At 42.5% G+C, this 21,907-nt stretch overlaps 1 protein-coding gene across 1 annotated transcript in view; it reads left to right on the top strand.

The window, feature by feature from the left end:
- Positions 1–9,865: 9,865 nt before the first annotated feature.
- The window catches only part of CGRRF1 (cell growth regulator with ring finger domain 1), a 29,584-nt gene continuing 17,542 nt past the window's right edge, over positions 9,866–21,907 (top strand). The window contains exon 1 of the mRNA XM_029950628.1: positions 9,866–10,089. Within this exon, the coding sequence (XP_029806488.1) occupies positions 9,986–10,089 (104 nt within the window). The 5' untranslated portion in view covers positions 9,866–9,985. The remainder of the gene's footprint in view (positions 10,090–21,907) is intronic.

Genomic DNA, 21,907 nt, shown 5'->3' with positions numbered 1-21,907 from the left:
CGGCGGGAGGCACGGCTCAAAATTAGCCGGAACGCTGAGCGCCCGCCTGCTTCCGCTCCTGCCCCTGGGAAGGGACGTTCTGTGCGACCGGGCGTGGGCCACCGTGCCAAAAGGCACTCTTCACACTCAAACCCATTCTTGCTCTCTTTTAACTTTCCTCAACTCTGAGAGCAATTTCATGGTGACGTGATTACGTCTATCATTTCACTGGCAAATATATGTGTTGACCAAATATGATCTCCCTCAAATCTGGGCACGCCTGCCTTTCCTTCCAACGTTTCCAGAACCCCTCCCCGACACCCCCCTCCCCAACCCCTGCCCCGGGGTCTAGGATTTGGTGAGTAATTCTTTTTCTCAATGATGTTTATTTATTGAAATATGATTGAATAATGATTGCAGTCCATATGGGTGTTACGAACCACTGGCCAATGACATTTTAAGAAGTTTCTCTAGGAGTTGCACTTATTGGAGCAAGCTTATTTTTGAATGTGGTGAGAGAAGTGGTTTGGAAGAGGTAAAGTTGGAACCCTAGAATTCATACAGGTGCCTTCAACATAAGAAGCTTCCTGGGGCAGGATATCATGGTATTTACAGCATAGTGCTAGCGTGGTGCCTGATCCATAGTAAGTGCTCAGTTAATATTTGCTGAATGAGTGAAAGAACCAAAAGAAAAAAAAAATCCAGAACATGCTCCCACTGCCATCCTTCATCATTAGTACTAAACTGAATTATTAGGATTTTTTTAAAGTTTGTATTTAATGTTTAAATTTAACTTAGCATGTCAGTAAATAACATTAAAACAGGGATCAAAACACTAATTTGATGCAATACCTGTTTTCTCATCAATTAGAAAAAATGAAAGTAGTAGCTATAAGAAGTTGCGCAACTGAACTAGATGCTCACAGCAGTTTACCCCCATAATACTGCAAACTTTTATATTTGACTTAAGCAGATTCTTCCTCCATCTCCTCCATTTCCATCTATAGGAGGAATTAGAGGAAAAGGTGAGAAAATTAACATTAAGCTACCTGACATCACACTGGATAAATAGTAAATCCATTGTTTTTTTTCCCCTTTCATTCTGTTCTTTTAACATTTCCCGAGTGTTATTGGCTATGAAATGGGCTAGTCTTTAATTAGACCCAAGCGAGTTTGCACTGGGTGTACTGACAAGAAAAGGAGACTGGTGAAATGATTTATTTTATTTTGTGGGAGATATAAAATTAAAATAGACTATGTACAAAAACTTCAAACTCACTCTATAGAACATATTTTAACAACAACAACACATGACATCTATTTTAAAGGAGTTTGGAAATGCCATTCTGGCTTTGGTTATTCATAGAGATGGAGAGATATGTGTGTGTAAAGTTCTAGAATGTTTTTTCCATAACTTTTCTGCCTGGCTAACCAACATAACAAAGTCAAGAACCTATCAATGCTAAGCTGTGTTGCGATCACTAGAATGTGTTTTGTCCAGAGAAGCATTGACTATCGATCAGGGTCAATAGTAAAGGAGAATTCTGATTAAAAATTGAGGGAAGATTGGATCTAAAATAATCTTTCCTGGCCTGAATTTTTTTGTTAAGTCCTTTATTCTCAGCAGCCTTGCTGAAGTATGTTTATATTATTTATATATTCCCACCCATCTACTCCATTAATAAATAGTTACTGAGGGGGGCTCCTGGGTGGCTCAGTCGGTTAAGCGCCGGCTTCAGCTCAAGTCATGATCTCACGGTTCGTGGGTTCAAGCCCCGTGTCCGGCTCTGTGCTGACAGCTAGCTCAGAGCCTGGAGCCTGCTTCAGATTCTGTGTCTCTGTCTCTCTCTGACCCTCCCCTGCTCGCACTGTCTCTCTCTGTCTCTCAAAAATAAATAAAAGACATAAAAAAAAAATTAAAAAAAAAAGTTACTGAGGGCCCGTTATGTCATCAGCTCTGTCCTAGGTACCAAGATCCAAAAGAGACTAAAAATCTCTACCATCATGGAACTAACATTCTAATGGGAGGAGGAGATATCAGACAATAAGAATAATAAATTAGTAAACACTGTTGTATGTTAGAAGGTGATTAGTGTTGGGATAGGGGAGAAATTGGAAAAGAGAGACTGGGAATACAGGAGATGAAGGATTTGTGATTTTAAATAGGGTAGTAGTCCTAGCCCTCACTAGGAAGGTCATATCTAAACAAGGATTTGAGGGGCGCCTGGGTGGCTCAGTTGGTTAAGCATCCAACTTCGGCTCAGGTCATGATCTCGCAGTTCGTGGGTTCAAGCCCTGCGTCAGGCTCTGTGCTGCCCGCTCAAAACCTGGAGCCTGCTTCGGATTCTGTGTCTCCCTCTCTCTCTGCCACTCCCCTGCTTGCACTCTGTCTCTCTCTAAAAAATAAATAAACATTAAAAAATTTTAAAAAAACAAGGATTTGAAGCTGTGGAGATTAGCTATGAGAATATCTGGGGGAACATTCCACACGGAGGGAATAACATTGCAAGGGCCCGGAGGCAGAAGCATGCATGTTGTTACCGGGGACAAAAAAGCAATCAAATGATTGGAGTGGATGAGCTGGGCTGAATTGTAGATGAGGTCATGGAGAAAATTGGAGGGCTGGGTCCAATAGCCTTGTAAATGATCATAGGGACTTTGGCCTTTACTGCGGCAAGATACAGCGTTATTGGAGAGAGAGAGATTGAGCAGGGGAATGATGGAGTCTCAGGCCTTTTAGCAGGATCATTCTGACTTTTGTGTCCTTTTAAGAAGATCCTTCTGCTGTTGTGTGAGATAAGAGGACTTCCAGAGCCAGCCAAGAGAGAGTAGCCAAGCGGCAGTGTCTTCTTTCTCACCGATTACAGCTAAAAGTTCTGGACAGAATATAAAAACAACTACCGGAGGACTCTGAAGAGGAAATAATAGCAAAATAGCCCATGGACTGAAGAAGGGAAGGGTTGATGGCCTCCTCTTCACCCTGTTTGTGAAGGGGGACTCCTGCCCGAGGGTTATGAGGATAGCCAAACACGTAACACTCAACCCTGGACAGATGAGACTGAAGGCAGTTTTTCAGCCACATGTCCTCACAGGTTCGGGGAGGGGGACAGGAAATGCCACACTGGGCCATGGGGCGCTGTCCTTGGGAGCACAGTGAACAAGGAGAGGCTGTGTGAGACAGGCTTTGTAGTCTCAGGAGAGTGTGGTGCCCAGGTTGGCAGGGAACTGGAACTTGCCACTCAAAGATAAGCAAGCACTGTGTCTGGTGCCCATGATGAGGGTTGTCTGGTTAGGGAACCTTATCCGTGCAGGCAGAGTAGGGAGAGCAACTTGCATTTAGGTCATTCCCAGTTTCCCAGAATGTCATGGCAGCACGTGCTATGAGACCTTAACCGTAGACCTTATGCAATACAAGAAGGCAGAACCTGCTGAATGACCAGTATGGTGCCAAGGAGTTTTCTAGTTGCTTTTTTCTCCTTTACTCCCTGATATGAGAGCAGGCAGGATCAGGGAAGAGTGTGGAACAGGAGAAGGTGAAAGGAATTACCCACCCTCACCCTGCCCCCTTTTTTCCTCTCCTCGCCATGCCCGGAGGGCAACACTAATGTGTTGGCACTGTCTCAGCAGGGCAGGGGCACAGGGACCTAAAACCTGAGAGAAAATCCATCTGTCTGCAACGATTCTGAAAAGGGGTCCTTGTTGTGCACAGACTGATGGAGGTATCCCAGTTACTTTTTTTCCTACCTTTTTCTTGTCTCACCTGAAGGACAAACTCAGCCACGCAGAACTACATGACAGTGTTCAGTGCAAATACTCTGGAGATCCCCATCTTTCAGGCCACAAGAACAGGGGAAGGGGGCCTCTAGGGGCCCGAGGGTGTAGGGGAAGCCCTGAAGAGGAGAGATTAAAGAGGATGCAGGGCACATACCCAACCCAGCTCCACGTGTGCAGAACACACCCACAGAAGCATAGCAGAGACAAAGAGAACTTAACTACAACATAAACCATTGCAGAGACTCAGATGAACCCAAATGACTCATATGAGGGACAGGCTCAAACAACATAATGAAGACTTTGGAAATTGAGCAGCCACTGTGTATCTGTTGTGGTAATGTTCTATGACCTCCATACATTTGTTTAAACTCATAGAACTGCACACGAGACATGATGCATTTTACTGTATTTAAATGAAAATTAAACTTTAAAAAAGTAAAACAAAACAAGGTTGCATCTCAGTGATCCCATGGGTTAAGCGTCCAACTTCAGCTCAGGTCATGAGCTCACAGTTCATGAGTTTGAGCCCCGCGTTGGGCTCTGTGCTGACAGCTTAGAGACTGAAAGCTGCTTCAGATTCTGTGTCTCCCTTGCTCTCTGCCCCTCCCCTTCTCGCTCTCCATCTCTCTCTCAAAAATAGACATTAAATCATTTTTAATAAAAAAATTAGAAACAAAACAAAACAAAGGAATAGACTATGGGAGATAGAGAAGCAAGAAAACCATTTAGGAAGCTATTGTGGTAATCCAGGGAAGACACGGCCTGGATGTATATACAGACAGTGATTTGGTGAGAAGTGCCCAGAACCAAAATTATTCTCTGTATCGGGGTTTCTCAGCTTTAGCAATAGTGACATTTGGAGTTAAATAATTCTTTGTTGTGGGTCCACTGTGCTATGCATTGTAGGGTGTTTAGCAGCATCCTTGGCCTCTACCCACTGGAGGCCAGGAGCACCTCCCTCGTTGTGAACTGAAATGTGCCCAGACACTGTCAAATGTTGCCGCAGCACAGGGGCGGGAAATCATCTCCCGTTGAGAACCACAGTTCTAGGGGAACGCCGTAAGCTTTGGGTCACAGACCACGTACCATGTGAATCAACAGAGTTGGCTCAGTTGAGGTGGGCTTCCGGTAGCCTCCTGCCACAGAGTATGTGTAAATGACAGAGCCCAACAGCTAAGACCAGGAGAGGTTTTTTACTAGAGGGGCTTGGAAGTTCAATGGGCTACAGAGAGTTAAGTTCTGTCAAGGTACCACAAAATTTTTAACAGTTCCTGTCATCTATGGGATCACACCCAAACTGCACATTCATTTAGTTCTGTTTGCACTGCTTGTCTCAAAGTTACAACACTTATTACATTTCTCCTACTGGTGTCTTCAAAACAGAAATATATTTGCCCTTCCAAGAAATAATGTGGGCTAGAGAAAGGCCATATAAAATGAAAGGGTTAGCACCTCCAAGAAAAATATATAGTGTAGATAGTAATATTTAAAGGCACATTCATATTTTCTTGCATTTCTCTTTGAGGCCTTCTCCTTGGTCAGTCAGAAGCATGTATAAGCTTCAAAGAATAAATAAATCTGTGATGTTGGAAATGCAAAAGAGAACAAGCAGCTTTCAACTGCCAAAATGGGATTGTTGAGTCCCCAGAAATGCAGTGATCTAGACAAAGCCAGACGCTACAGTGAGAGGTTTTATCATATTTTAAAGCTCTGTTAATATTTCAAAATCCTGGACCTGGCAAACTTAAAAGTGGCATTTAGTATATGCCATGCGGTAGAGGAAACTGAGGCCCTGACAGAAGGCACGTATCTGTCAAATGGGAAGGAGGGGAAGGAAGTCTTTCCCTTCGGAGGCAGTGAAGGTGACTAGAAGGAGAGGCCTAAGTATACAGCCTTAGGTGGAAGCCATCCTGTTCTGACTTCCCCTCCAGGCTGCAGTCTCAGAATGGGAAAGGGATGGGTGCTGGACAGGGTGGTAGCAAAGCATCCAAATTGGTATTCAGGTTCTCCAATACCTGAAAAGGTTGAATTGGTAGGCCACTTTCTTTCCCTTTTAGAAAGAAGGAGAGGGTTTGCATTTGGCTCTACACCATCTTGAACAGCAGCAATAGTGTTCAACAGCAGAGGTGGCTACCCTGAACAAAGACTGTATTTTCCAACCTCCCTTCCAGTTAAAGGTAGACACCAGGCCAAGTGTGGCCAAATGGAATGAGGGATGTATTCTTCGAGTTTCCTTAGAGTGAAGTGTTTTCTGATTCTCCTCTTTTCCTCCTTCCTGCTAGCAAGAATATGGAACAAGCATCTTAAATCAGGAGGTGACCGTAGGAATGGGGCTACATATAGTGGAGCAAAATAGAAGCCTGAGTCCCTTGCACTCGGTGCACTCTCTCTGAGACCCTTGCACTGGGGACACCTTATCAGTCCTGGATTAACCTTCCTCTGGACTTTCACCTAAAAGAGAAATACATTTCTACCTCCAGTGAGATACTGGCGTGTGTGTGTGTGTGTGTGTGTGTGTGTGTGTGTGTGTGTGTGTTTGGTCAATTGCATTTGCGATAGTTTCTAACTAATAATCCACTTCACTGCAAGTCCTCATCACTATCCTAATCACGGTTACCAATACTTCTTGCCTGGACTTTTTTTAAGAATCTGCTAATGGATATCCTCATATTCACTCATATCCATTCCAACCTCCTTCCAGTAAGTTTTCTACACAGTAGCCTAAGGGATTGATTGAAAATGCAAATAGAATGTCACTCCCCATATTAGTCTGCCTGGCTGCCATAACAGAATACCACAGACCAAATACTAAAACAAAAGAAATTAATTTTCTCACAGTTCTTATGGTTAAAAGCCCAAGATCAAGGTGCCAGGAGGCTTTCAGGAGAGAGCTCTCTCCTTGGTTTGCTGGGAGCACTGCCTTCTCACTGTGTCCCACATGGCCTTTTCTCCTTTTCTTTGTACACACCTGCACAGAGAGAGTGATCTCTGGTGTCTCTTCCTTTTTCTTTTTTTTTTTTTTTTAAGTAAGGACACTACTATTGAATTAACATCCTACCTTTATAACTTCACTTAGCTGTCACTTAATCTTACTGCCTTAAAGGCCCTTTCTCCAAATACAGTCACACTACGGACTAGAACTTTAGCATATGAATTTTAGGGGGACACAATTCAGCCCATAACATGCCCCTCTTTCTATCATATCAGAGATTTCTCATTGCTCTAAGGGTACAGATGTGCAGTTAAAATAGCAAGACTCCTGTATGGTCTTGGGCCCTACTTATCTCTACTTTTTATCTCATAGCATGCTTCTCACGCTCCATGCTCTAGTCACACTGGCTTTTCATTTTCTCAGGTGTGCTATGATTTCTCCCACCTCAGAGCCTTTGCACATGCTGTAGCTTCTGCCCTAAATGCTTTCTCCCTTCCTGTCCCTTTGCCTGGTACATTTCTCTCCATTAGCTCTCAGCCTGATCATCTGTTTTTCAAGGATGACTTTCCTGATCTTCCTTATATTTCACCATTCCCCCATTATATGCCCTCATAGCTCCATGTACGTCTTCTTAATAGCATTTATTATAATTTTGCCTTTATATATTGCTCAAGATTCTTTGATTAGTGTTAGTCTTTTCCATTAGATGATAAATTCCATGAGAACATATCTATGTCATTTTTGGTTCATATTGTATCCCTAATGCCTTCTACAGCGTCTGGTACATATCTGACACTCAAACTAACATTTCTGAATGATTACATAAGGGATTAGTCAGGTTGTGTAGAGGTGGTTCAAACAAGGAACTTGAGACTTCATCCTCAAGAATATATAGCATGGCAATCGAATATTTGGGGTAGTGGAATGAAATAAGATATATGTTTAAAAATAAAAGATATGTGTTAAAAACAATTTTTCGCCTGTACTGTGTATTGCGTATTATGTGTTAGAAACAATCAATGTTGGAAGTAAAGTGACATGTTTCAATGGTCGTAGCCAATACCTAAAAGGGAAATAAATGCTTGAATTAAATTTGTGTTCATTCCTGTTCTTTTTGAGACTTCGTCAGTGTAAATCAACTTGAATCTCAGTTGTCTCCACTGCTGGTTTGGGATTTGACTTCCATGGCCTGGTTAGTGAATTATCCTTATTCAGCTGTTTTCCATCTTCCAATATATGCTGCTCTTATTTTATTTCCTGGTTGTGTTGATTTATGTTTTTAATCCCTTTATTGAAGTTTTAGTGGAGTTTGGGGATAGAGCAAAATTATAGGCATATTTTCAATATACCACTTCAACTTGGAACTCCCTATTTTCATTATCAAAACTCGTTATTGCAATAAAATTGCCTTTCACATTGGTCGAGACTTTTGTTAAGTGACTGTATCAAATGATTGGAAAACTAAGGATGAAAGGGTGGGAGCAAAAATCGATACAATATTTCTGGAGAACGCTGTTTCTCCAAAGGCTTAAAATGTACATACTTTAGGAACTAAAAGTTCCACTTCTAAAAATTCACCTACAGAAATGATTTAGCTTTACCAATGTTCACTGCAGTGTTGTTTATGATAATAAAAAAATTGTGGGGCACCTGGGTGGCTCAGTTAAGGATCCCACTTTGGCTCACGTCATGATCACAATGTTTGTGAATTTGAGCCCCACATCTGGCTCTGTGCTGACAGCTCAGAGCCTGGAGCCTGCTTCAGATTCTGTCTCCCTCTCTCCCCTTCCCCTGCTCACGCTCTGTCTCTCTTTCTCTCTCTCTAAAGTATATATTTTAAAAAATTAGGGGTGACTGGCTGACTCAGCCAATTAAGCATCTGACTCTTGTTTCCAGCTCAGGTAATGATCTCACCATTTCATGAGTTCAAGCCCTGCATGTGGATCTGTGCTGACGGTGTGGAGCCTGCTTGGGATTCTCTCTCTCTCTTTCCCCCACCCCCCTCACAAAAATAAACTTAAATTTTTTTTAATATTTAAAAATTGTCCAACCATAAATAAAATATATACTTTCAGAAATCATATAGGTAGTTGTTAAACATTATATTGTTGAGCCAAGTTTCTTACACAGCACTGTTCCAGGGAGTATACAATACATGGTCATTTGCCAAGCGATATGTGAACACTTAGAACAAATTTAGCTCGTCTTTCTCCAGCCCTAATTTTACTAGTGATTTGGGAGTGTGGAGGGGCTACTAGTGATCCATCCCATGATCCTCTGTCCCTTTCTTCCTTGATAACAAAACCCTGACTTGTAGCAGGGGATGTTGCTGGTGAGAATAAAAGATTACATTTCCCTGTATCTGTGGTAACTGGGGTGGCCTCAGGACTAAACAAACGGATGCGAAGTTAGTAGAGGTGTGAGAGGCTTTCAGAGAGGCTATCTTGATGGAGCTGACTGTATGGGGAGGAGGAGAGGAGATGAGCATGTGACTCCTTTCTTTACTTAAAGGCTTCTGCTCATTTACAAAATAAAATAAAATAATACGTATTTAAAATTATTACTAATGTAAAATTTAATACAAACATTCAAATATCTAATTCCAATTTCAGGGGTGTAGCGGGAGGAGAAAAGGAAGGGGATGTGGAGGAACAGTTGATTTGCTTCTATGAGAATCTGGATACGCAATGCTAATTTTTCCCTATCATGAAATCCAACCTGAAAAGGCTGGCAGGGCTCATAAACTGCTTGTGAGAGTCCTTTTGGTGTTTTGTACAGCTGTAACTTTTAGATAAAATAAGAGCAGGTGTGGGGTTACTTCACTTTGTAGAACCCAAGATGCCGGCCCTCCTCCTCTTCCCAAATTTGCCCCGGATCTCATATGCGGGATTTAGACTCTATGACGTGGATTTCGCACTGTGCCTCCTCTCTGTGCCATCAGAAAACCTTACCTGAGCCTCGGACAGAGTTGGCCCGGATACTATTTAAAATTTGCCGCAGAAAAGCTTTGACCGCTAGGACAGACAGACGCTCGCTGGGTACGAATCCGGTGAGTCGAGCCGGGCACCGCCCCTCTGTGAAGCCAATAGTAGCAGTAGAGGCGGGGCGAGCCCTTCAGGCGCCGTTCTGATTGGCACGCCGGTCCCGCAGCCGGAGAGGTTGCCCCGACGACTAGCCTGAGAACCCCGGGCGAATGCCGATCCACAAAGTTTGTCAGCTCCCGGGCGCCGTAGTGGCTTTTACCCCAGCCGGGTGGGCTGGGCTGGGTGGCTGGAGCTCGGCTCAGTTTAGGACATCCTGATGGCTGCGGTGTTTCTAGTAACGCTGTATGAGTATTCGCCGCTTTTCTACATTGCGGTGGTCTTTACCTGCTTCATCGTGACCACTGGCCTGGTATTGGGATGGTAAGTGCCCCAGAGTTAGAAACAAGGGACACAGGGGCGGACCGCTGGGGCTTGGGGTCGCGGAGAGCAGCGGGGCGGGGGTGGGGTGGGGATCGGCGTCTGGGGCTGTAGATGAGCTGGTGCCGAGAACTCCTCCTGGCTCCTGGAGGAAAACTAGGTGCGGAGCACACCTGCATCACTGCCCTGCATCACTGCCCTGCATCACTGTGCCGTCTCTGTCGCTGCTGGCATCTGGGGGTGGTTCCGGATTGAGGTATTTTACCCAGCTTTGTTTCTAGGAGATAAACCAGTCGGTGAGGGCCTGGTCTTGGTTTTGGGATAGAGTGTTTGTCCAGCAGGCCTCTGTCCCGGATTGGGGCCTACTATGTGTCCAGAGTGAATCAGTCACCTGCGCTAAATTGCCCAACTGTAAACACAGTGGATTGCTGTTCTGACCAGAACTGAGCACTTAGCCTCGGATCTTTCAGTGTAACTTACAACTGTACTCTGTTACCGTTTGGGAATTTAATGGTTTCTAGATAAATTCCATGCCTTTTGAAGTAATATTTAGTCCAAAGAGTTATGAAGTCACACTTTTAGAGATGGAAAAGACCTTTGAGATAAGTTACATTCACGGTGGGGACAGTTTACCCATTGGAGACAAGGAGAATAGAGTGTTAAATAATCCCTGAGCTGTTCTTCCAGCTCAGAGATTCTAAAATTTCTCTCTTGAGGAGATGCCATTGTATCATGTTTAAAGAAGCCTAAGTACAGCTAGTTGAAACCATCTTACTAATCCATCCACTGAGAAGAGAAACATCGGCTGGGTTTTGAAGAGTAAGTATTTTGAGAAATAAATGGAGTTTATTTACCATGATATGGTAGAGAATAGAAGGCATTTCAGAGATACAACATGACCAGAGGGGCAGAGGAAATGTGTTAGTGAATAGCTCAGCCTGTGTAACATGAATTTTAAAATACCCTGTAGTCGCATATATGGGATTACTTTACAGACAGGAAACAAGCCCCCTCCTCCCTTTTTAACATTTATTTATTTTGAGAGACAGAGAGACAGAGAACGAGCAGGAGAGAGGCAGAGAGAGAGGGATTCGCAGAATCCCAAGCAGGCTTCAGGCTCTGAGCTGTCAGCACAGAGCCTGATGTGGGGCTCAAACCCACAAACCATGACCTGAGCCTAAGTTGGATGCTTAATCATTTGAGCCAACCAGGCACCCAGGAAACAAGCCTTTTTTAGTTTCTGAAACTATATGCCATCTTAAGAAACTAAGCACAGTTTTAACATTTCCATACTGCTCCCCACTCTGCCAGCGTTAGAGCACACAATTCCTTATTTATGGGTAGGAGAAAATTAAGACAATTCTTACACAATTTGTTATTCTTGGCCCATCAAATTTTATTGGTATTTATCATTCATTTCCAGAAAGTTTGTAATTGGAATTACAACTTGGTTGCTCAAGCAAGAAAAGTAGTCTTTACACAGGATATCTTAATGACCATAATGTTAGTATTATTCCCTTAAAGAAATGTAATTTTCTTCCATTAAGGAAAATAGGTAACTAGTGGATCATTGCATTATATCTTTAAATTTTAATTTTCAGTACACCAAACAGTTAGATATCTTAGATATCTATTTATAGTATTGGGAAGAGGAAAATGAGTGAGGGCCATGTTGATAATGATAGTGGCATATCTGTGGGTACGGGTCATCAGGAACCTCATGTTTATAGTGATTAAGACGCAGACTTTGGAGTCAGACAGGCCTAGATTCAAATTCTGGCTCTGCCTAGTTTAAGATTTGTTTTGGAAATTTAATGATTGCCTAACTACCCCATTAAGGTATGACTTTGGAAGGGTAGAAGGCCAGGTAATTGTAGAATTTTTGGAAGTCTGGGCTGTGCATGGCTGAGGCCACAAGACCATGTAAGTGCCAGTCACTTTCATTCTGATTTGGACCTAACCAGTTATCTTGAGCCTCAGTTCCCTTGGTTAGCTTTGCCCATGTAGATCAGCTTTTTACTAGTAAAAAGCTTTTTACTGTTGCCAAGGCAACAGATTCATTGAGCAGAAACAAACAAAACCATTTAGATCTCATAAAATCAACAGACAGAACGTAAACCCATTAAACCACTGTGCTTTCCACCCATGTTATTTCTTTTTAAAGTTTATTTATATATTTTGAGAAAGACAGAGACAGTGCGAGTGAGGGAGGGGCAGAGAGAGAGAGAGAATCCCAAGCTGGCTCTGCCCTGCCAGCACAGAGCCTGATGTGGGGCTCAAGCCCACAAAGCCATGAGATCATGACCTGAGCCAGAACCAAGAGTCGGACGCTCAACCGACTGAGTCACCCAGGCGCCCCCCACATTTCACTTTTCTTAACCTCCCCAAATATAATCTCTGTTGGTCAGTCATGTACCTTCGCTGTAATGACTATTATCTCAATACTGCTCTGATTTTCTTTCCCACTGCTTCTTTCTACTGTTCTCCATGCCTGCTTGCACTGTGTGGGAGTGGAGATAGAACAGGAACATCTGACTATTGGAATCCCAGTAGCAATGGCAAAAAATCATGCTACTGGAAGTATGGTATTTCTGTTTAACTCGGTGGTGGCTGCTGTGAGCTCCAGTAGCCCACATTTATTAGACTCTTGCTGTGTGCCAGGCACTGTGCAGAAAGGGAACCATAATGCCATACATCCTTTAACGGTTTCAAATAACGAGGAACTCTGATGTTGCAGCTGCTCCCTGCTTCCTCCTGACTACAGGTCATGAAGCTGTGTCCCTCAGCTTTGTTGCACCTCTGTATATTCTGTTACGCGAATCTGGGGCAGAATCTCTGAAACACATTTCTTCTTTGCTAGCTGGCTGCCTAGCAGGCTTTGCCAGCAGGGGAGGGAGAATGGATGGCTAGAGGACACCGGGCCTACCTGCTTCCTGTGTGATCCTTGATCTTGTCTGTCTCAGCAGAGCGATCGTGCCTCACTCTGCCATTAACAGTTGTCCCCAGTGTTCCCAGTTTGTAGTTTTGTGCTCTTTTAGAACTGCCTATCACACCCCTTCAAAGATATAATACCTTTCCTGAGATCTGAGCGCCACCTCCGTGGGAGTCCTTCTCCAAATTTCTAAGCTGTAGTAATTCTCTTTCCTCTATTGCTGTTCTAGGAGTGATAGCTTCTTCCTACTGGTACTACTTCTATGATAGTCACTGTCCCCTGTTTGCTTTTTCAGTTCTTCAACATCTAGTTAACAATTGTTCTTATTAAATTCTCTCTGTTAAAGAGCCCCTGGGTGGCTTAGTCAGTTAAGCATCTGACTCTTGATTTCGGCTCAGGTCATGATCTCACAGTTTGCGGGTTCGAGCCCCACATTGGGTGTTGTGCTGACAGTGCAGAGCCTGATTGAGATTTCTCTCTCTCTCTCTCTCAAAATAAATAAGTAAACTTAAAAAAAATTCTCTCTGTTAAAATAACTGATGTGCTTTTGGTCTCCTGATTGGACTTAAAAACATATTAATAAAGAAATTGTTACTACAATTGGGATCCTGGGGAAGAAACTCTCAAAGATGGGCTTCAGATATGGCTTTGGTCATATCTTTAGCTCTTTGTCAATGAGATACAAGGTCCTAGTAATCCATGGCATGTATTGGCAACACAGTTCATTAAATGACTATCTTTGGTTGATTGTAATAAAATGATTTTTGAAGTTAAGTGCTTTGGGGGACCCAGTGGCTAAAGTACTTTTTGACTACAGGGACTGAGGGATGGGTGGGGTGGTTGCTTCCGAGATCACTGGAGCCCTTACAGAAAGAAAACGACCAGCTAAGATCTTAAAACACCCAGGTCAAGTCTTAGCATTAGAGGTTCTGTGGTTCTAAAGCACTTTATTTCATGTAGCCGCAGAACTAAACACTGAACACAGTTTTAATTGTGCTGGTAATAGAATTATACAGACTTGTTAATGTCTCATTTAGGACACTGCGTGGAAAGAAGTAGAGCCTTTAGACTTGGACTGGGCACATCTAAATTGACTTGGATAAAGCTGAGAATCTTGAAACCCCTTGAGAACAGAGATTTTCAAGTATACGAGTTTCCTCTCATAAACTCTCCCTTGTTGTCGGAAGCAGCCTGCTTTCCATGTGTCAGAAAACTGGTCTTCCCTTGCTTGAAGGTCCTGTAATAACCTTGCCTAGGGTATTGCTTTGCAAAGCATGTCTATACTCAAGACCTGTCTCTGTATCCTGTTGCTATGAGGCCTAAGGAAAGGGACAAAATATAACCTGGTTGGAAAGAGCCTAGCCTCTAAAAGAATTGCAAAATTTTGCAAATCTGTATCATTGGGAAGGAGGAGTATGTGTGAGAAGGGATTGTAAATAGGTTAGGCCAGGGAGGAGAGACTGTAACTAAATCAGATAAAATTTATTGATCTGGCTGTGTTCTCAAGAAAATCTGAATCTAAAGTATTAACTCAGATTTGGTTGACTGAAACTTGGACTCAGTGGCGGCCTATATTTAATAAGGTTAAGACGGCTAGAACTTTCTTGGCATGATAAGGAAAGAATCTGAAGGTCTAGGAAAATAGGAATATTGGACTGGATTTCGTATGTGCAACTTGCACACCCACCCATCTACTGCATCCTTCAAGAGTGCGCAGAAGAGGGGCGCCTGGGTGGTTCAGTTGGCTGAGCGACTGACTTCAGCTCAGGTCGTGATCTCGCAGTTTGCGGGTTCGGCTCGGTGTCAGGCTCTGTGCTGACAGCTAGCTCAGAGCCTGGAGCCTGCTTCGGATGCTGTGTCTTCTCTTTCTGCCCCTCCCCCGTTCATGCTCTGTCTCTCTCTGTCTCTCAATAATAAATAAATGTAAAAAAAATTTTTTAAAAAGAGTGCACAGAAGATATACTTTTCATGAAACCACTGAGAAATAAATTTCTGAGAGGAAACTCGTATACTTGAAAATCTCTGTTCTCTGTAGGCTGTTTATGATGGTGGGTGCTCCTGATGTGAGGTCCACTGGTACCTTACAGGAGTCAGGGTTGACTTGTGTTCCATCATGGGCAGCGGAGGACCAAGCAGAGAATGTTTTGGCCCACAAGGGATCTTTGGCAGTGACTAATGGATTCCAGTGTCTCTAGGAATAAAATAGATAGGCAGCCTACTAAATGCTACATGAACTACATAGGAAAAACTTCGTGTCTGGAACAGGAAACCTGACGTCAGTCACAACAGTGCATAGTTACCACCTTTCACCCAGTTTATAGATATAAGGTATAATCCAGTCCATAGACGCCTGGAGCCTCTGATTAGAGGGGAGATCAGGTCCCATCGAGGAAGGCCCCTGTATCCTTCAGTGCTTCCGCAAGGACATAGCTGTAAAGCAGCTCCAGATCTTCCTCAGAGGTTGCTATCTCTCAACTGCAAACATGCTCTTTTCTACCCTGCTTGGTGATACGGGGCCGGGACTTTGCAAACCGCATTTCTCTTGTGCTAGTTTGCCCCCTCTTAGGGTCCACCAATAGGTGATGTTAGAAAGAAACTGGAAGGCTAGAAGAGAAAGGAAGGACTTCCTCTTAACAGTTTGCTTCCTTTTCCTGGTCTGCGTTCCTGTGGCACTGGCCTTTACCCTGGCAGCGGCAGCTGGCCTGAGTAGCAGCTGTTTATTTACAATTTACAGTTTTTCCTCATACCTAGAACTAGCCTTACCGCACACCTTCAGGGATGTCCGCACCGCTGGCCAGCACGCCTACCACAGAAGTCTGCACGTCAGCTTGGGGGGATCTCTTATCCAAGCTTCCAAACAGCAGTAATCTCCACTCTTCCTTTGTTTCCCCAGTCCTACAAGGGATAACTGCTTCTTGTGCTAGGATACCTCAGTGTCCCCCTCTTGTGTTTTCAGCGTACAGTACTTGATTAACAATTCTTTATATTGCTGTTAAATTCTTTATGTTTATTTTTTTAATTTTTTTAAATTTATTTTTGAGAGAGAGAGAGAGACAGAGAGAGAGAACGTGAGCAAGGGAGGGAAGGGTCAGAGAGCGAGGGAGACACTGAATCTTAAGACAGGCTCCAGGCTCTGAGCTAGCTGTCAGCACAGAGCCTGACGTAGGGCCCGAACCCATGAACCATAAGATCATGACCTGAGCCGAAGCTGGACGCTTAACTGACTGAGCCACCCGGGTGCCCTAAATTCTTTATATTTAAATGACAGATGGGGCTCCCAGTTCCTTCCAGTTCCTGATACACTGACCTTGACCATTTCTCATCCCACTTGCCAAATGCAGTAGATTGTGTGTGTGTGATGAGGTTGGTGATGAGCCACGCATTCCTCCTTAGGAAAAGGCTATGACTTTAGTTTGTTCCTTAGGGTTGCCAAATACACTTGCATTGGCAAGAATTTTCTTAGAACCATCTAGGGAGAACACAAAACTGTTAGAAATGTTGCGTCAGGGAAATCTGGGTTGCTCAATCGGTTGCACGTCGGACTTCGGCCCAGATCATGATCTCGTAGCTGGTGAGTTTGAGCTGTACATCTGGCTTGCTGCTGTCAGCACGGAGCCTGCTTGGGACCTTCTGTGCCCCTCTCTCTCTGACCCTCCCCCACTGGCACACTCTCAAAAATAAACAAGTAACCCCCAAAAAATGATATTTAGAAATGACATTTGAAACCTTCATAGGGCCTTAAGATCACTTATTCTAATCCTCCATTTTACAAATAAAGGCACAGAATTTCAGAGATTGTGTCACTTTCCCAAAGTCTTATCATTAGCACGGGCGTTCCCTCAGAGACAATCCTCCTTCCCCAAGAAGGGTCTTTATAGCCTGACCCAGGGTCGGCATCCATCTAGCTGTGTGAGACTGTGTGAGACCCTCTTTGGGAGACGCCCCGGGAGAGACTCCCACTGCCGGTGGGAGTGTAAATTGATATGACCTGCCTGTCAGTTTGCTGATTGGCTTGAGAACTCAGGCTGAAGGGTGATCAAAACTATTTACAACAGAGCCTAAAATTTTAGTTTCAAGGTAATCTTTCTTTACCAGAGGCTCCATGAGACTCCAGACACAAGGAAAGGAGGTCCAATCTACCAGTTCAGCCTCTGGTGAGAAACTTTGGAAGTATGTGGGGGGTAAGACATGATATAGGCAGTATGAAAAGTCTGGTCAGAATTGGAAGTCCACAGATCATTGCTGTGGTGGAAGTTTAAACAGTATGAACAAGTGCAACAAACAATTTAGAAATGGGAGAAACCAGAAGTATAGAAAACCCCAGAAGGAATAAGTATAACATTGTTAACAGTAAAGGAAAGGGAGTGGGAAATTCTCTGTATGGAAAAAAAGGGGACTGGGTTTATATAAAAGAAAATAATGTTTAAAAACATTTATTTCGTTGGTATTCCATTATAAACAGTGGCCAAAATGACTTTTAGTGGAAAAAGACAAAGATGAAGTTTGATCAGAAAGAAAATTAGTCAGTTTTCTATTTTGTTATTCCTTATAATGTCACATCAGCTGTGATCTGATACACAGGGCATCAGTGTCTTTGTTATAGTTTTTGATTAAAAATGTGGAAAAGCCCAGATGTTGGGATGGTGGCCAGAGACACGTCACAGGGTCTATTTATCAGTATTTTACAGAACTGTGTGTCAGCAGCAATTATAGATTACTCTTTGACCAGTCTCCAATTTTTACCTGCTTTCAGGTCATCTCTGCATATCAGCTTTTGAGTAATACACTAAAGATAGAAATATTGATCACATTAACAGATTAAAACTGTGAAAGTTATGGATTTTTGTGCAAAAATGAGCAAATTCACGCTGGTCAAGTATGTGAAAAGGCTGAAAGTGCAACATGAGTCATTCGTGTGTCAGCTGCCCCAAAACAGCCTTCATGAATTATCTCAGTCTACATTAATTAAACATACTGCTTAGGACAAGAGGTGTGGGCAGTCTGTGATGTCACTGTATTACCCAGTGAATTCTACCCTCCCTCCTCCCAAGCCTTGTTTCCCCCAGAGCATAAGGATATTGGGGGAACAGGACTGGTAAAGTCAAAATGGACACAGAGCCTTGCTTCAGCCTTGGCTGCTCTAGCCATGGTTCACTAAGTCTATTAAGAGGACAGGAATACAAAAATGTCCAAGATCATAATTCAGAAACGTAGCAGTATTAGGACATAATTCAGATAAGGCAGTAATGAAAAGCCAAAGAGCAAAAGCATTAACCTTAAAGGAAAAGGTTAATAACTGTGTTAAAATTAAGAACTCTGTTCATCAAAAGAGACCCAGTATGAATGTGAGAAGGCAAGAATTAGAAGGGGTGAAGATACATCCAACAAAGGGCTCATATTCAGGACATATAAAGAATTTCTATAAATAAGAAAAATCAGTCATCTGAGAAATTGAAATTAAAACCATAATGCAATGCTACCACACACCTACTAGGATGGCTGACAATATTTTGGCAGGGATTTGGAGCCCATTCACTGCCGGTGGGAGTGTAAATTGATACGACCACATAAAACAATTGGTAGCATTATCTATTGAAGTTGAAGAAGCAGAGAGGCCGAGAAATACAAATTCCCAGTGTGTGTAGACCTAATAGAAATGCATGTATGTGTATGTGGACCAAGCACCTTGTATGAACATGTTTGCGGAGGCATTATTCATAATGGCCCATATGTGAGGACAACTTAAATGTCCATTAAGAGTAGAATGAGTAAGCAAGTTATAGCACATTTATTATGCAGTAGAAGACTATACAGCCACAAAAATGCACTAAGTATAGCTACATGGGTGAATCTTCACGCATAATGTAAATTTGTCAAAAAGAAAAAGTATTCACAGCACACTTCCACAACATAACAATCTGAAAACAACTATTGTAAATTAAAATAATTGAAGTTAAGATAGTGGAGAAGGAAGAAGTAGTGCTTGGGAAGAGACACAAGAGACTTTCTGAGGCTATTGTTTGGGTTCTTTTTTTTTTTAATATTTATTTATTTTGAGAGAGGTAGAGCATGAGTGGGGGAGGGGCAGAGAAAGGGAAAAACAGAGAATCCCAAACAGGCTCCACACTGTCGGTGCAGAGCCCTACACTCAGCTCTGTGCTACAAACTATGAGATCATGACCTGAGCCAATATCAAGAGTCAGACACTCGGGGTGCCTGGGTAGCTCAGTCGGTTAAGCGTCCGGTTTAGGTCATAATCTCACTGTTCATGGGTTCAAGCCCCGTGTTGGGCTCTGTGCTGACAGCTAGCTCAGAGCCTGGAGCCTGCTTCAGATTCTGTGTCTCCCTCTCTCTCCAACGCTCCCCTGCTCACACTGTCTCTCTCTCTCTCTCTCTCAAAAAATAAATAAATAAAACATTAAAAAACCAAAAAGAGTCAGACACTGAACTGACTGAGTCACCCAGGAGCCCCTGTTGTTTGCGTTCTTAACGTACCAATTACTTTCTAATTCACTGAACTATGTTTTGTGTACTTTGTGTATGATATTCTTTACGGCAAAAAGGTTATATAAGATATAAAGGTCCAGGGTGTAGTACCATTTATAATACCAATTTTAAAAGATGTATATGAGTCAATTCAAGGACTTTAGGGTATTAGAAAATGCAGACCCAAGATTAAGCATGAGACAGAGAAGTAAAAAATCAAGGGGAGATGAATTTCGTTTAATATTATGTGTGCTTTGGCAGCTCTTGATATGATGCTGTGCCAAGCAGCCTTGGATAAGCATGTTTAAAAAGAAATAACAGTTTACATCTCAAATTATTTGTTCCATTCTGGGGTGTTTACAGAGCCACAGAACAGATACAGTATATCTTCCTACAACATTGATTTCATGTAAAGATTTGGAGAAGTAATATTTTTATATTAAAACCAGATATATCATGGACTAAGTTAAAGCATATTGCAAAGGAATTCCATGCTCACAATAGATTGCTTCCAGATATTTCTCCAAATCCCTGCTTTTTTATTTTCTGGACCTTATACCTTTAAGATTTTTTAATTGAAATTTTTAGGTACAGCATGAAAAAGTACCTGAAATATAATGCTTGAACCTACAGTAGCACTAAACACAATGAACTCTGGATTCTAGTTTTTACTTCTAGATGGGTGGGTATAAGGAATCAGGCAGTGTGGGTTAAGAAAAAAAAAGGTAGGGGACAATAGGGAGAGTAAAAATGATGAAGGGGCAGGGAATATAATGAAGAGTATAATAGAATGTGTTTTCTTCCTTTGTTTTTTTCACTCCAAGGGGTGAAAGAAAGAAGAGGAAGGTGTTATCTTATGGCTCCCATAGGAAGGTTATATTTTGGGTCCTACCATTTCACATTCCTGACTTAACCTCTAAAAGGCTCTGGGCCAGGAGTGCCTGGGTGGCTCAGTTGGTTAAGCGTCCAACTCTGGATCTCAGCTAAAAGGCACTGGGCCAATGCTGAGCAGGGGAGTGGACACAGAGGCCATGGGGTAACGGATTCTGAGGTTCAAACAGGAGAAATTACTGGATCTGTTGTTTCTCTCTTGGTCTCCTGCCAACCCCAACATCTACTCCATCATCAACATTATCATTGCTTAGTATGCCAAGCCCTGTTATAAACATATCCAGATGGGAAGACGGTTATACAGAGTTGAATGATTGCTTAAGGACACATGGCTATTAAGTGTCTTGTTCTTGATTTTAGGAGGAACACAGTTTTTCATTAAGTACAATGTTAGCTCTGATATTTATGGCTACCCTTTATCGGTTATGTTCCTTTACATTACTGGTTTGCTGACAGTTTTTATCAGGAATAGACTTTGGGTTTTAGCAAGTGCTTTTTCTGCACATTTTGAAATAATCCTATGGTTTTTCTTGCTTAGTCTGTTAATGTGGTGAATTACATTAAATTTTTAATATGATGTCAGGGCATCCCTAGGTCATGATATATTAGCCTTTTTAAAAAAAATTTTTTTAATGCTTTTTATTTATTTTTGAGAGACAGAGAGAGACAGTGCGAGCAGGGGAGGGTCAGAGAGAGAGAGAGAGGGAGACACAGAATCCGAAGCAGGCCCTAGGCTCTGAGCTAGGTGTCAGCACAGCGCCCGATGCGGGGCTCAAACCCACGAACCGTGAGATCTGACCTGAGCCGAAGCCAGATGCTTAACCGACTGAGCCACCCAGGCGCCCCTTTTAATATATTGTTAGCCTTTTAATATATTGTTGGATTCCATTTGCTAGCATTTTGTTAGGATCTGTGTTCCTGAGTGATACGCATCTGTAGTTTTCTTGTTTGTCTCTGCCCCTTCTCTGCACACTGCATGAATTTGCTGTCCACCTCTCTGATGTTTGGGGACTGGGGGAGGTGCTGTCCAGCCTCTTTTTCCTCCTCTCTGTGTCTCATATTGGATCCTTTCTGTTGCTACATCTTCAAATATACTAATCTTTTGTTCTGTAATGTTCAGTCAGCTATTAAGCCCATCCAGTGTGTTTTTCATCTCAAATGTTGTATTTTTCCTCTTCAGACATGGATTTGGGTCTTTTTAAATATCTTCCATGTCTCCACATAATATTCCCAATCGTAATCTACTTTTTTGAAAATATGGAATATTGTTATAACAATTATTTTGATGTTCTTGTCTACTAATTCTAATATTCATAGAATTTCTGGGGTCTTTTCTTTTGATTAGTTTCTCTCCCCATTATGGGTCATATTTTCTTCTTTGCATGGTTGTTAATTTTTTATCGAATGCTAAACACTGTGAATTTTACTTCATAGGTGTTGGACGTTTTTCTATTTATATAAGTATTCTCGAGTTATGTTTTGGGACACAGTTAACTTACAGTTTGATCTCTT

The sequence above is a fragment of the Suricata suricatta genome, chromosome 9 (assembly GCF_006229205.1).
Source record: "Suricata suricatta isolate VVHF042 chromosome 9, meerkat_22Aug2017_6uvM2_HiC, whole genome shotgun sequence".
NCBI lineage: Eukaryota > Metazoa > Chordata > Mammalia > Carnivora > Herpestidae > Suricata > Suricata suricatta.
This window is presented reverse-complemented; position numbering and strand designations above follow the sequence as displayed.